Genomic DNA, 12,045 nt, shown 5'->3' with positions numbered 1-12,045 from the left:
TAATAGATATATGTCATAGATGTTGTATTAAAGATGTATTAATGCTTCAATAAATGTGTTTTGTCTGAACATGAATTGTGATTAATTCAGAAGTCAAACAACAAAAATCAACGTTATATTTTCAAAAATTTCACAGGACTAGTTTTGATGATTTTACTGAACCATCATCCTCAGCTGCAAAACCGCAAATGTCTTGTGAAAATTTTGAAAATATAACGCTGATTTTTGTTGTTTGACTTCTGAATTAGTATTTGTTCGGCGTGTTATTGGGTCTTAATTATGAATTGTGATTGCGAAACAAAAGAACCCACAAAAATGGTGTCAGAAGTGGGATCAACTTACAAGCAACAAATAGAGAAATATGACGCAATATTGGACAAAGAACGGAATGTTTTTGTTGATAGTGAAATCGATACATCAACTGAAGAAATTTTCAATGACAGTTCATTTCCTGTTGTTGATGAAGATTACGAGGTAAAACAAAATATTAGTAAATCATCAGTTCAATTTTGGTTTTCACAGTTTTCAAATGCGTAAATAAATTTTAATGATACTGAAAGCTTGATTTCTAAATTTGATGGTAATCTGTATAATTCGGTTCACAAATTCATTGAAAACTTTGAGGATGTATCTAATTTGTTAAAACTAAATGAATTACAGAAACTGATATTTGCCAAAAGCAAAATTATTCATTGAAAGTGAAACGAAAATTAATTCATGGAATGCACTTAAACCTTTATTAGTGAATGAATATGATGTTCAGTATAACTCTGCTCAGTTACATGACTTATTATCAAAACATAAAATGCAGGAAAAAAATCTCCATATGAATATTTTTTGGTAATTAAAAATCTATGTTCTAAAGATAATACAGTCAAATACCGAAAATCCGCCGACCTGAAATCTGCATTGCCTCTCAAAATATAAACATTCAGTTTATAGGTTCCGGAAACCGCAGCATTGAGTATGAAATATCGAAGAAAAAATACTTATCGAATAATGACGTCATAATTACCGAATAATAACGAGTCATAATGGAAATACCAAATTATTGACATCATGATAAAAGTTTTTTTCCTTCTAATCTGCATCGAGGTAAAAAAGCAGACGATTCACTCAACTCTTCTTTCAAATTCACGATTCACGTTGTTGTATTTTCTGAGCTTTGTTATTTCTCAAGATTTAGTGCTGCCTTTTTTAATCCAGATATTTTGTGGATAAATTAAGAATATTTTAAATTTCAGCCCTTTTTAATACAATGACAGATAAGAAACGCATTCATGATTTTACTGCCTGCAACATTGAAAAACGTAAACACGTTGCATTGACGGTAATGCAAAAAGTGCAGATTCTGCAAAAGATGGAGGCAGGTTCCACTCCTCGGTTTATAGCAGAATCGTATGGAATTGAGACACATTTGTGTATCATATATAGGAAAAAATAAAGAAAAGCTGTCGAAATTTTACAGCAACAATGATTCTAACACCGGAATCCGAAACTGGCGGCAAACCTGGATGGTGTGTACATATAATACAATGAATAATGTAATCAATTTATATATGTAATAATAATTTAACGCATATAATAAATTATTGCAATAATGTATATAATAATTTAATTAAATGTATCTAATATGCCTTATTTATTTTGCACTTTGAGTCTGAATATTATGATTTATCTTTTCTGTCCTGAAATTCGCAAAATCCCAAAATCCGCACGATCCCAAGCTTTGTGGATTTCTGGAGTTTTACTGTACTGAACACGCTGCTTTAATTGAATAGGCTATTAATGGTATAAACGATTCTATACTTAATAAAGCTATTCTTTAGAATTTCAGGAAAAACTTCAGATATATGAAAAAATTAAATTAGATAATGATAAATACAAATCCGTTAAGCCTAATTCTAAAACCAGAGGTGATAATTTTGATAGTAAAATAAAAACAAATATTCATTGCTATAACTGTAGAAATCTTGGCCACATGGAGAATGTCTGCAAAAATATGAGCAAGGGGAAAAAATGCTTTCGTTGTAATTTAATTGGACACGTAGCTGCAGAATGTACAAAAAATAAAACAAATTTAAACAATTTTGGCAAAGTGAATCATATAATTGCATTGATAGATTATGTAGAAGTAAAAGCTCTTATTGATACAGGAAGTGATATAAGTATAGTATCGGAAAATATTTATACAGTAATTGTAACTGGTCCACCTAGTATTAATTCTTCCAATTTGATTCTAGTAGGCTTTGGTAGTAATAAAGTAAAACCTATTGGTTATTTCATAGGTTCCATACGAATTGATGATTGTGAAATTAAATCAAATATTTATGTTGTGCCTCAAGGAACAATGAATGAAAATGCTGTTATTGGAAATGAATTACTTTTGCAAATGAAAATTATTATAAACGAGAATGTCATATCTACAAAAGTAGCAGAAGATTAAAATGAATTGAATTTAATGTTCATAAATAAAGATCAAGAAAATAGATAATTGTTCAAATATTAATAAAGCATGCAAGTCCAAAGTAAAACACTTAACTGAAAATCATATTCTTAATAAAACTGAAAACCTTATAGAAGAAAGAGATGCTGTTGAAGATGCATTAAAGGAAAAGGAGTCTCAGGAAGAAAAAATTGATGTTAAAAGTGGGAAAGGAAAATTGCAAAATGTAGAGGAAGGGAAGAATTCCATTCCTAAAGGAAGAAGAAAATTTCATCTAAGAAAAATTAGGAAATCAAAGAGAGTAATGCAAAAATTAATGATTCTGAAAACCCACTTCAGCTCCAAAGAGTTCTAGAAAAAGAAAGACTTCAGAATCTGAGAAATTGGTTGAAGATAATACTGGTTAAACAGATATATGAACAGTAAAAAAGATTAAACAAAAGAAAAACTTCAAGCTGAAGAATTGGACTCTGGTACGTCTGAAAAACCTAAAGATAGACATGCCAATGGAAAATCTACTAATATAGAAATGCATATTATTTTAAAAGATGATCAACCTATTTCTTTGAGATGCAGACATTTGCCAGTTATAGATAAAGAAAGTGACCAACTAAAACAGGAAAAATTCAACATGTTAAATTGAAGCCGCAAGAACCTTCAGTTTCAGAAATAAAATTTCCTAAAGCAAAATCAGCTCTTAATTTTATATCTGGAGTAGGCAAACACACTGCTTCCACTTTTCAAGCACATACTGATTATACTTCTAGAAAAGAAAATACTAAACTTAAAGAAATAATTGATGCAGAAATTCAAGACAATTTTGAAACTTGCAGAGAAGAACTCCGAAAAGATGCGAATAACAAATATTTATGGTACAGAAAGAAAACAAGAAAACATACAACTTTCGAAGATGTTCTCCAAAATGTTACAATATTTATGATTTAGTAGCAATAAAAAAACACAATTTGAACCAAACCTTAAGTTAAAATCAAAGTATTTAGGCCCATCTAAGATTATAAAAATAAAGCATAATGGCAAGTATGATGTCGTACAAGAAGATCATGAAGGACCCACAAAAACAACTACATGTGCTGATACATAAAACAATGGACCCAAGCAGAAGAAGGATGTATAGAATAATACTGCTTATTACATTTAAACTTGGAGTGATACAACTGATAACCGAACTGTGATTTTTCAGATAATAATGAATATTTCAGTTAATGTTATTTTTAAGATGAATTGAACTTTTCCAAAAATGTTAAGAATGAAGATATTTTTCATTTTAGATGAAGATTTTTAAAAAATAGAAGGGACTGTTGACGATGTTATTGTTGCAAAGATGAAAGAAAATTAAGATGTTTTCTTTAAATATTTTCCTTGGCACACAATCTTCCCCTCTCCGTATTTTTTTTCAAGTTTCAACTCATTCATGATGATCATTCTTTTACCAAAGACAACGATGATGTAAGATGATCAATGATTTATGATGTCAAGAGAAGAATAATGTCGGCGAGGTCGACACACAGCAGGAAGGCCGAATGTGGGATTCTAAATCCATAGCTTAATATTTTCCCTCGCATGCTGTCCTATTTTTAACTGTTTACTGCACGAATGAAATTGATAGAACTCTCGCCACTTTGTTTTATGAGAGGAAAAGCAAGATGTTACAGATGATGTGTTAATAGTAGATATATGATGTTATAGATGTTGTGTTAATACATATATGATGTTATAGGTGTTGTGTTGATAGATATATGGTGTTATAGATGTTGCATTTATAGATGAATGATATTATAGATGTATTAATGTTTTTATAAATGTTTTGTCTGAACATGAATTGTAACTGCTAAACAAAAAAATCCACATATATATTCATATATGAAAATGTAAATGACTAAAATTTAAAATTATATTAATGAATTAAAATGCAAATTTATAATTTACTTGACAGTAAATTATGAACATGTATTCTATTAGATCAAATAAATATGAAAAAAATTCTTTTCTTACTTTCTCTGATTCAATATACCGAGTATAAAGATCTAAGTAGGCACCCAGGGTGTTTTCGTCATTGTAAGACAAGACTTGGAGACCATGCTAAAAATTAAAGAATTGGTAAAAATGTATGTACATTAGTTTATAACTTTTTTTAAATAGAAACTACATGATTTTTTTCTGGGGAAAAAAAAAAAAAAAAAACTTTTGCAAGATGGTTTTCGATAGCTTTCGCAGAATAAGATTTCTAGTCATTCAGACTATTTTTAAGACAGAGAAACAGATAAAAATGAAAAGCAGGAAGTTTTTAGAATATGATGGTTGCTGAAAGATTTTCCATTTTAATGCTTTTAATATTTGCAGCATCACTTGAATAACAGGCAATCTGAAGTTGTTATGGTAAATAATAATGTCTCTTTGAGGAGCTAAAACCACACATTTTTTGGTGAATTTCGACACTGAGTTGCTTACAACTCTAGTTCAACATAACTGTTCTGCCTCATGGGAAAAGAATAAAGAAAATTATCCTCAGTAGTTCTATCTAACAGAAGCTATATTTGTATTAGATGAAGAAATTCTTGGCATGGGTTCTGCACACTTATTTTCAGTTCATTTTTCATTATATGTTCTTGCACAAAATCCACTTTTCATTGCCTGTTTTGATTTGATTCCAAAAGCATCTCTTTTTTTGGCACTGAGTACAGATATAGTTAAGTTCCCCCCTCTCTAAATCGAACTATGTGGTAAAGTGAATCTATGTTTCTGTAGTTGCTGAAATGTTGACAAGTTTTCAATATTAAGCCTCTTAGTTAATTGTAATCTTCAGTTGTAGGTCTTGGGTTGCATGCATATCATTGTTAATTTGGGCATAAAGTTGTCCACAATTCAATTTATCATCAAGTTAAAAGTCACCATTTCAAAATCTGCCAAACTAAATATTTATTATGCAAAGAGCAGAAGCACATTTCAGTTATATATGTTTTTTGTTATGGTTTCAACACTTATTTTTTTTCTTAAACTCGCATAACAGAACAAGATGCATATGTAACTGTTTACTCTTCAATGGCAAAGTTGTTTGATTAATATAACTTCATTCAGTGATCTTATACTCACAAATTGATTTCACTCAGCAATGTTTTATCTCTGAAATGATTCATTATGTTCTTAGCTATCCAGTGATAAGCTACCTTCAGGCACTATGTTAGAAGTGACATACTCAACACTATGTTAGTAGTGACAGAGCATTTTCTAAGAAAAATTGTGTTTTCTCTGTTGACATTCTAATACGGCTTTGATGCTTGCTCCACTCTAGATCATTAGCAACCAAATTCATCTGGTTTTGAAACGTGTTCATACAGATATACAGTAAGGTGATGAATTCTTTACTGAAACATTGCATAATCATGTTAAGCTTCTCTTGTAGTTTACATTATATTTATGGGTGTGTTTGCTGATAATTTGAAATTGTTTAATTAAAAAGAATATCTTGGTTAGTTATTTCATCAATATTATTTATATATATAATATTTACTCTCCTAATTTATTTCTTAGGATAACTACAATATTATCTACTGAAGATTGGCAACTTTTTCTTTCAAACGTTCTTTTTAACAATTATATTCAATTTAATAACATCTTTAAGCAAATACAGGGAATACCCAAGAGCGGCAACTTTTCAACCGCAATCTGTGAACTATTCCTATTCACACAAGAATTTACTTTTGCATGTTCACTAAAAATTGAAGATAAAAAATATTACCAACGCATCTTTCATTATATTGATGATGTAATTGCCTTCAACAACTTCAACAAAATTGAAAAAGCTAATATCTACCCTTCTTGCCTCAAGCTTAATACTACTAATACAGTTCAAAATGATATAGTTTACCTTGATTTGCATATTCTAGATTACAATCTTTTAAAAATCTACGGTAAACACAGAGATTTCAACTTTCCAACACTTTAACTAATTGGAATTCTAATATTTCTAAAAGACACAATATATACAATTAATGCACAAAACTTCTTAGAATTAAAAGAATCTGTAATAATACAAAACACCTCCAAGAAGAAGTACTCTACTTTGTTACTATCTTACAGAGAAACCTTATTCCAAAAACAGTCATTAAAAATACATTAAAAAAAGCTGGCATTTACCTATTCTTTTAGATTTTTTGACTTAGATAACGAAATTTTTTACTTAAATCCCTTTGGGAAGGCGTTAAATGGATTCCAATTTGATTTGAGTTTTAAATACGCTTTTTATTTGTAAGTATTCTAGTGATAATTTCGTTTATTTTGTATTTACACTTTTCATTGCACTTTATTTGAACTTAATGTTAAAAAATTTTTCACCGGAAGCACAGTATCACAACGACTTTTAAGCGGAAGCGTTAAGAATTTTCTTTTAACCTTGTTTTTTAATGTTTGCAGCTCAATGCACAAAATTTTTGACCACAAAAATCTTTTTTTAGTTTGTTCACCTTTCTTAAATTATATATTACATATATATAATCTGAAAGCACCACTGCTACCGTTTGCAGTTTTATTTTCACCACTTCCAAGCACAAAATTTTGCATTATTCAGCATGCTGTTAAAATTTTTAAAAGAAAAATATTATCAGCTAATGCTTATTCTTTTAGTTATAGCACCTGCAATTTCATTGCAATTCAATATTTAGAAATATTAAAATAAATAATGTTCTAAATCCTATGCATCTGATTAGTTGAATGAATTTTTACATTCATGCATATGGCAAGCCTTTGTGAAAATGCACGAAGTACAGTACAAAGTCTTTAATCCAGACGTCCATAATCCCGAATGATCTATAATCTGCACCTCAAAGCTACAAACTTTCTACGTATGCGCATAATACCTTTACACATGTGCATTTAAATTATAACGGATGGTATAAGGTAGGCTAAAATTATCTATTTCACTTAATGCTGCAGATTGCATTGTTCCTTAATCTTCTAATTGGATCCAGCTTATTATTTCTTGCAGACTGTTAGAGCAATTTTATAAAAAGTAAGCTTGAACTTTCGATTATGTCAAAAAGAGTTTCCGATTCTGGAGCTGCCAAAGGATCTACAAAGCGAAAGCATGTTTCGACGTCCATCAAACAAAAAGTGGAATTGCTGCAAAAAATGGATAAAGGCATGAAGAAAGTGACAGAGAGGTTAGTGAAAATGAAAAAATTTCGATTGACAAGTTAGTCGGTATTCTCGGCACAGCAATTACAGGACTTAAACAGCGAAACTTTATAACTGAACAAGAAATTATGTCTGTTTATAGAATTAAAGAGAAAGTATTAGCACATAAAACAAAGCAACTTAAACAACTTACACTGAAAGAAATGTTTAATAAAATAAACAAATAAATACTAAGCTTTTTTTTTTTTTTTTGTAAATTTTGATACCGTTTAGATCACAATTGCTCTTTATTTCATAAATTACGGTTTCATATTTTTAATTTTATAATTTCTGCATGCCATCTTACCAGATTTAAATTGATAATCTATAATCCGGAATCGCCGAAGTCCTGATGAGTCCGGATTAAAGACTTTGTACTGTATTTTGTTTAATTTTAAGCTCTCTTCTTGATGAAAAGACTGTAGGTTCCCAGATCTTTCTCATTGCAAGTGTGCTAGTTAGTATTCACATGATGACAAATTATATCCTGGCAGATATCTGATTTTCCAGATATCTGGGGATTACTGGTGACCAAGGAATCATATGATTACTTCACAAAATATATGTGCTGATATTAGCTGAGTGTGGCAAAACATAATTCAATTAGAATATGCCATCGCCTAGATCCTGAATATAACATGACAGAAGAGGCTGCAGAATTTGTCAATTTGAAAACTACTAATTTAACTGCTAGCCTAAAATTTGAAAAAAGATTTTTTCATTAAAAATTTCAAAACATTAAAATCATAAAGAGGTTTAAAAACTGCAAACTGATCTTTTAAATTCAAATTCCCAGTTTAACATCCAAAATGCTTTTAAAATAAACATTTACAAACCTATTAGTTATACCCAGAAATTCAAAATACAAAAACATAATGCCCTATATTTAAACTGAGTTATTCAAAATAGCAGTGTCAAATGACTGAGGGGGGCAAACTATGATAATATTCCATTATAAATTTACTGAACATGGAGACTGAGTTAGTTTAATAAAGAAAGATATTATTTAAAACATAGCTGACCTCCTCCAGACTTCCTCTGCTTGAGGCTTGCAATAAATATTTTCCACAAACGAGATAACAATTTATATTTTACTGGGATACAAAATTTGAATAGAAAAATAATAACACCCTCTTTTAGACATAAAATACAATTTTCAAATTCTTGAAGAAGTCTTAAAAAAAGTTAGTTTAACAAACTTTTTAAGCTTTCAAACTATTGCCTGATTAAACTGCAAAAATTTACATAACTCATTTCTCTAAGCATACCTTTGAAAACTGCATTTTGTTGTGATAAACATCTCATACCACTTCATTCTCTATGTAAGACAGAACATAATAGACAGGAAGAAGAGATTCACATTTCTCATAATTTGAGAATCAAACATTTTTTAGCATTGTTGATTATTTCAGATTTTATATCTATATGATATAAAATCATTCTTTTCTATCATTTCATTAAGACTGCTGTTTAAAGAAAATCTTTCCATTAGTTCTTTCATTAGATGAACAAACATAATTAATACTTTAAGAGAACAATTTTTAAAATCATTTTCTGAAATCAAACTTACTCTTGCATCTTCTAAGGCTTCTGAAAATAAGCTGCATAACCTGAAAATAGGCACTATTTCAATAAAAATTTTACATTACACAAAAATTAATATTTTTAAGGAAAAAAATCTTGAATACAAAATGCCGTGAAAAATGTAAAACTGAGAAACAGAAGCATAACATATATGTTAGATTTCTTTGAAGTAAATTCATATATATATATATATATATATATATATATAAAAGGATTCAGTTTCCCCCCCCCTGTTACAAATAAGGATTACCATTTGGAAAAATAAATTTACAGAGAAAAGTAGAAAAATTGTCAAACGTCAACTGTGAGATATCCAATTACTCAAACTATGAAATCTGTACCTAGAGAATATAAAATAAAAAAAAAAAAAAAAAAATTATTCTTATCTAACATCCAGAGCAACAAATAAATTACGCCAACTTCAAAGATGTTATAAATATACCTTATTTAAACTGCTAAAAACTAAGTATATACTTTTACCATATGTAATTTTTAAATTAGACCTCATAATTGTTATTTTTCCCTTTAAACTCAATAAAAAATATATTTAATGGCAATATAAATTATCAACTATACCAAAAAAGAAGTTATGAACACATGGATTGTTCAAAATATATCTAAACTGCACAGAACATTAGTACATAACAGGAACATAGATTTGGAAGGTTTTAACAAATCAATTAAAACCTTCCAAAAATCTCAAAATAAATACCTACAGAAGTTACATTTAGTAAACATCATTCAAAAATATGAATACAATTACCAGTAAAATAATTGTAATGCAAATTATAAAGTTATACTCTACATTAAAATGAAAATTAAATTAAGCTCAGATTTGGAAGAGACAGCATATACAGCAATATCAAGAATCATAAAAGGAATTCAAAAAATTACAACAATGATTATAATCAATAAAACCATCAAAATGAATTCATCAACAGAAATGGAGCACGTGTTATAGACTGAATTATTTAACGTAAGAAAAGCACAAAAAGTGTATCAGCATAAATTACATGGTAAGCTACCAATTAAATGTATATTTTCCCGCAGAAATCTCTACAAACAGTAGATTTATTTTCATAAAACTTCCGACCACTTTACTGTTAATGGAGCACCAGTACCCAAATGAGTGCCAACGTGCTAGCCTGTTTATATTGTGCCATAAATAGATGTATAATGATCATTGTGAATAGGAAAAAGAATAACATTACTTAAGGAATTTTCTGTCATAGATTTTCAGTTGCTTAAGCAGATGAAATGGCAGTTGCTACATTAATACTTGCAACTTAAATTACAAATACAGTTTTACTGATCCTGACACAGGATGCCATGTACAAAATAAACATCAGTGTGGCACTGGTTGCCACCATCTAGAGCAGTGGTTCTCAACCTTTCGACTAACGCATACCATCTACACAAAAATTGAAAATCTTCTACCATCTAAACCTTTAGTATCACCACTCTTGTAGAAATCTCAAATCGCATAAATTTACGAGTGTTAGAGAAAAACCTCAATCAAAATGTTGGGGTTTTAATTTTTAATTAATACTTAAAAATACTTTGTTTCTTTGCGTACCACCTATTTTTCTCTTGCATACCACCATGATGCACATACCACCGGTTCAGAACCCCTGATCTAGAGTAATACCTCATGAAATTCATATGGCAGCATTGTATAAATTAAATTTTTCACCAAATTTAAATGAAATTGGCAGCTTTATGCCTCCTGCGTAATTTGAAATTAATCTGATAAAATTTACTTCATATTTTTGTATATAGCTTTACTTTTTGCATTTATTCTGAATATAATAAAACTGTTATTGTTTTCATAAAGCTTCATATGTTGTTATGAGTTGTTGCCATTAACTTCAGATTTCACATCAATGCTAAGTGACATCTGTTAACAGAAAAGTATAATTTTTTTTTTTTTTTTTTTTTATAAAATAGTGAAATTCTACATGCATGTGAAACCAAAATAATAAAAACAATGCCTATTTATTTTAGGCATATTATCAAACTCTCTAACTTGAATTCATAAATCCTTAGTACATTAAGAACACTGAATTTTTTAAGAAAAGTAAAAAAGGCTGATATAGCAGGCCCTGTCATTTTGTTATTATTTAACTATGCAGTGCATAAACAAGATCAATAATTTTCATATGTTTTTTATGTTAAGATTATTGAATATAATGTGACTGATCATTATGAATGCCATAGGATTAACTCATTTTTTATGTACATGCATGTCTTTTTTTATTTCACTATTTAGTAACTTTTTTTTTTTTTTTTTAAACAAATCAAATGTTTGTGGTAATTGTGCACTGAGTTTTGTTTGCTATTCAGTTACCACTTATTAGTGTTTTATTAGTGTGAAAGAGTTTTCATACAAGTAATTTATAAGTTTTCAAAGTCTAAAAATACATCATTAATAGTCTCATGAACTTTTATTGTTTTAGAATCATAATCTGGTAATCATAAAATAATAATAATAAACAAATATTTTCCATTTTTTATTAATGCAAATAATATAACAAGTTGACTGTGTGGTGCCAATGCTGAAGCCCGCCGGTGTTTTCTAGAACAGAAATTCTATAAGATTCTATGAATATAATACCCATTTCGAAAAAAATTATATTGATTATTTTTCACAGTAATCTCAATAGAAATGCTCATCACGTAATCTCTTAATATCAGAAACCTAATGATATTTTTTTTTAAAGTAAAAATGCAACTATTTCACACTTCAATTTGTGCACTCTCCTTGAATATGATTCTTGATTTTAATATCAAATACCACAGTCAATTTTTGTCATATAAGAATCAAA

The 12,045-nt window shown here is 28.9% G+C and overlaps 1 protein-coding gene across 5 annotated transcripts in view; it reads right to left on the bottom strand.

The window, feature by feature from the left end:
* The window catches only part of LOC118189900 (sorting nexin-32-like), a 124,816-nt gene that overhangs the window by 43,482 nt on the left and 69,289 nt on the right, over window positions 1-12,045 (bottom strand). For all 5 annotated transcript variants that reach the window (XR_004758335.2, XM_035360606.1, XM_035360607.2 and 2 more), the window contains 2 exons: window positions 9,207-9,246; window positions 4,460-4,546 (listed from right to left, as the gene is read on the bottom strand). Coding sequence is in view for 4 of the 5 variants with exons in the window: in XM_035360606.1 (XP_035216497.1) it covers window positions 4,460-4,546; window positions 9,207-9,246 (127 nt within the window). In the remaining variant the exon portion in view is untranslated. The remainder of the gene's footprint in view (window positions 1-4,459; window positions 4,547-9,206; window positions 9,247-12,045) is intronic.

Source organism: Stegodyphus dumicola, chromosome 3 (assembly GCF_044657685.1).
Source record: "Stegodyphus dumicola isolate Sdum_Otavi_A_Nest chromosome 3, ASM4465768v1".
In the NCBI taxonomy this organism is placed as follows: Eukaryota; Metazoa; Arthropoda; class Arachnida; order Araneae; family Eresidae; genus Stegodyphus; species Stegodyphus dumicola.
This window is presented reverse-complemented; position numbering and strand designations above follow the sequence as displayed.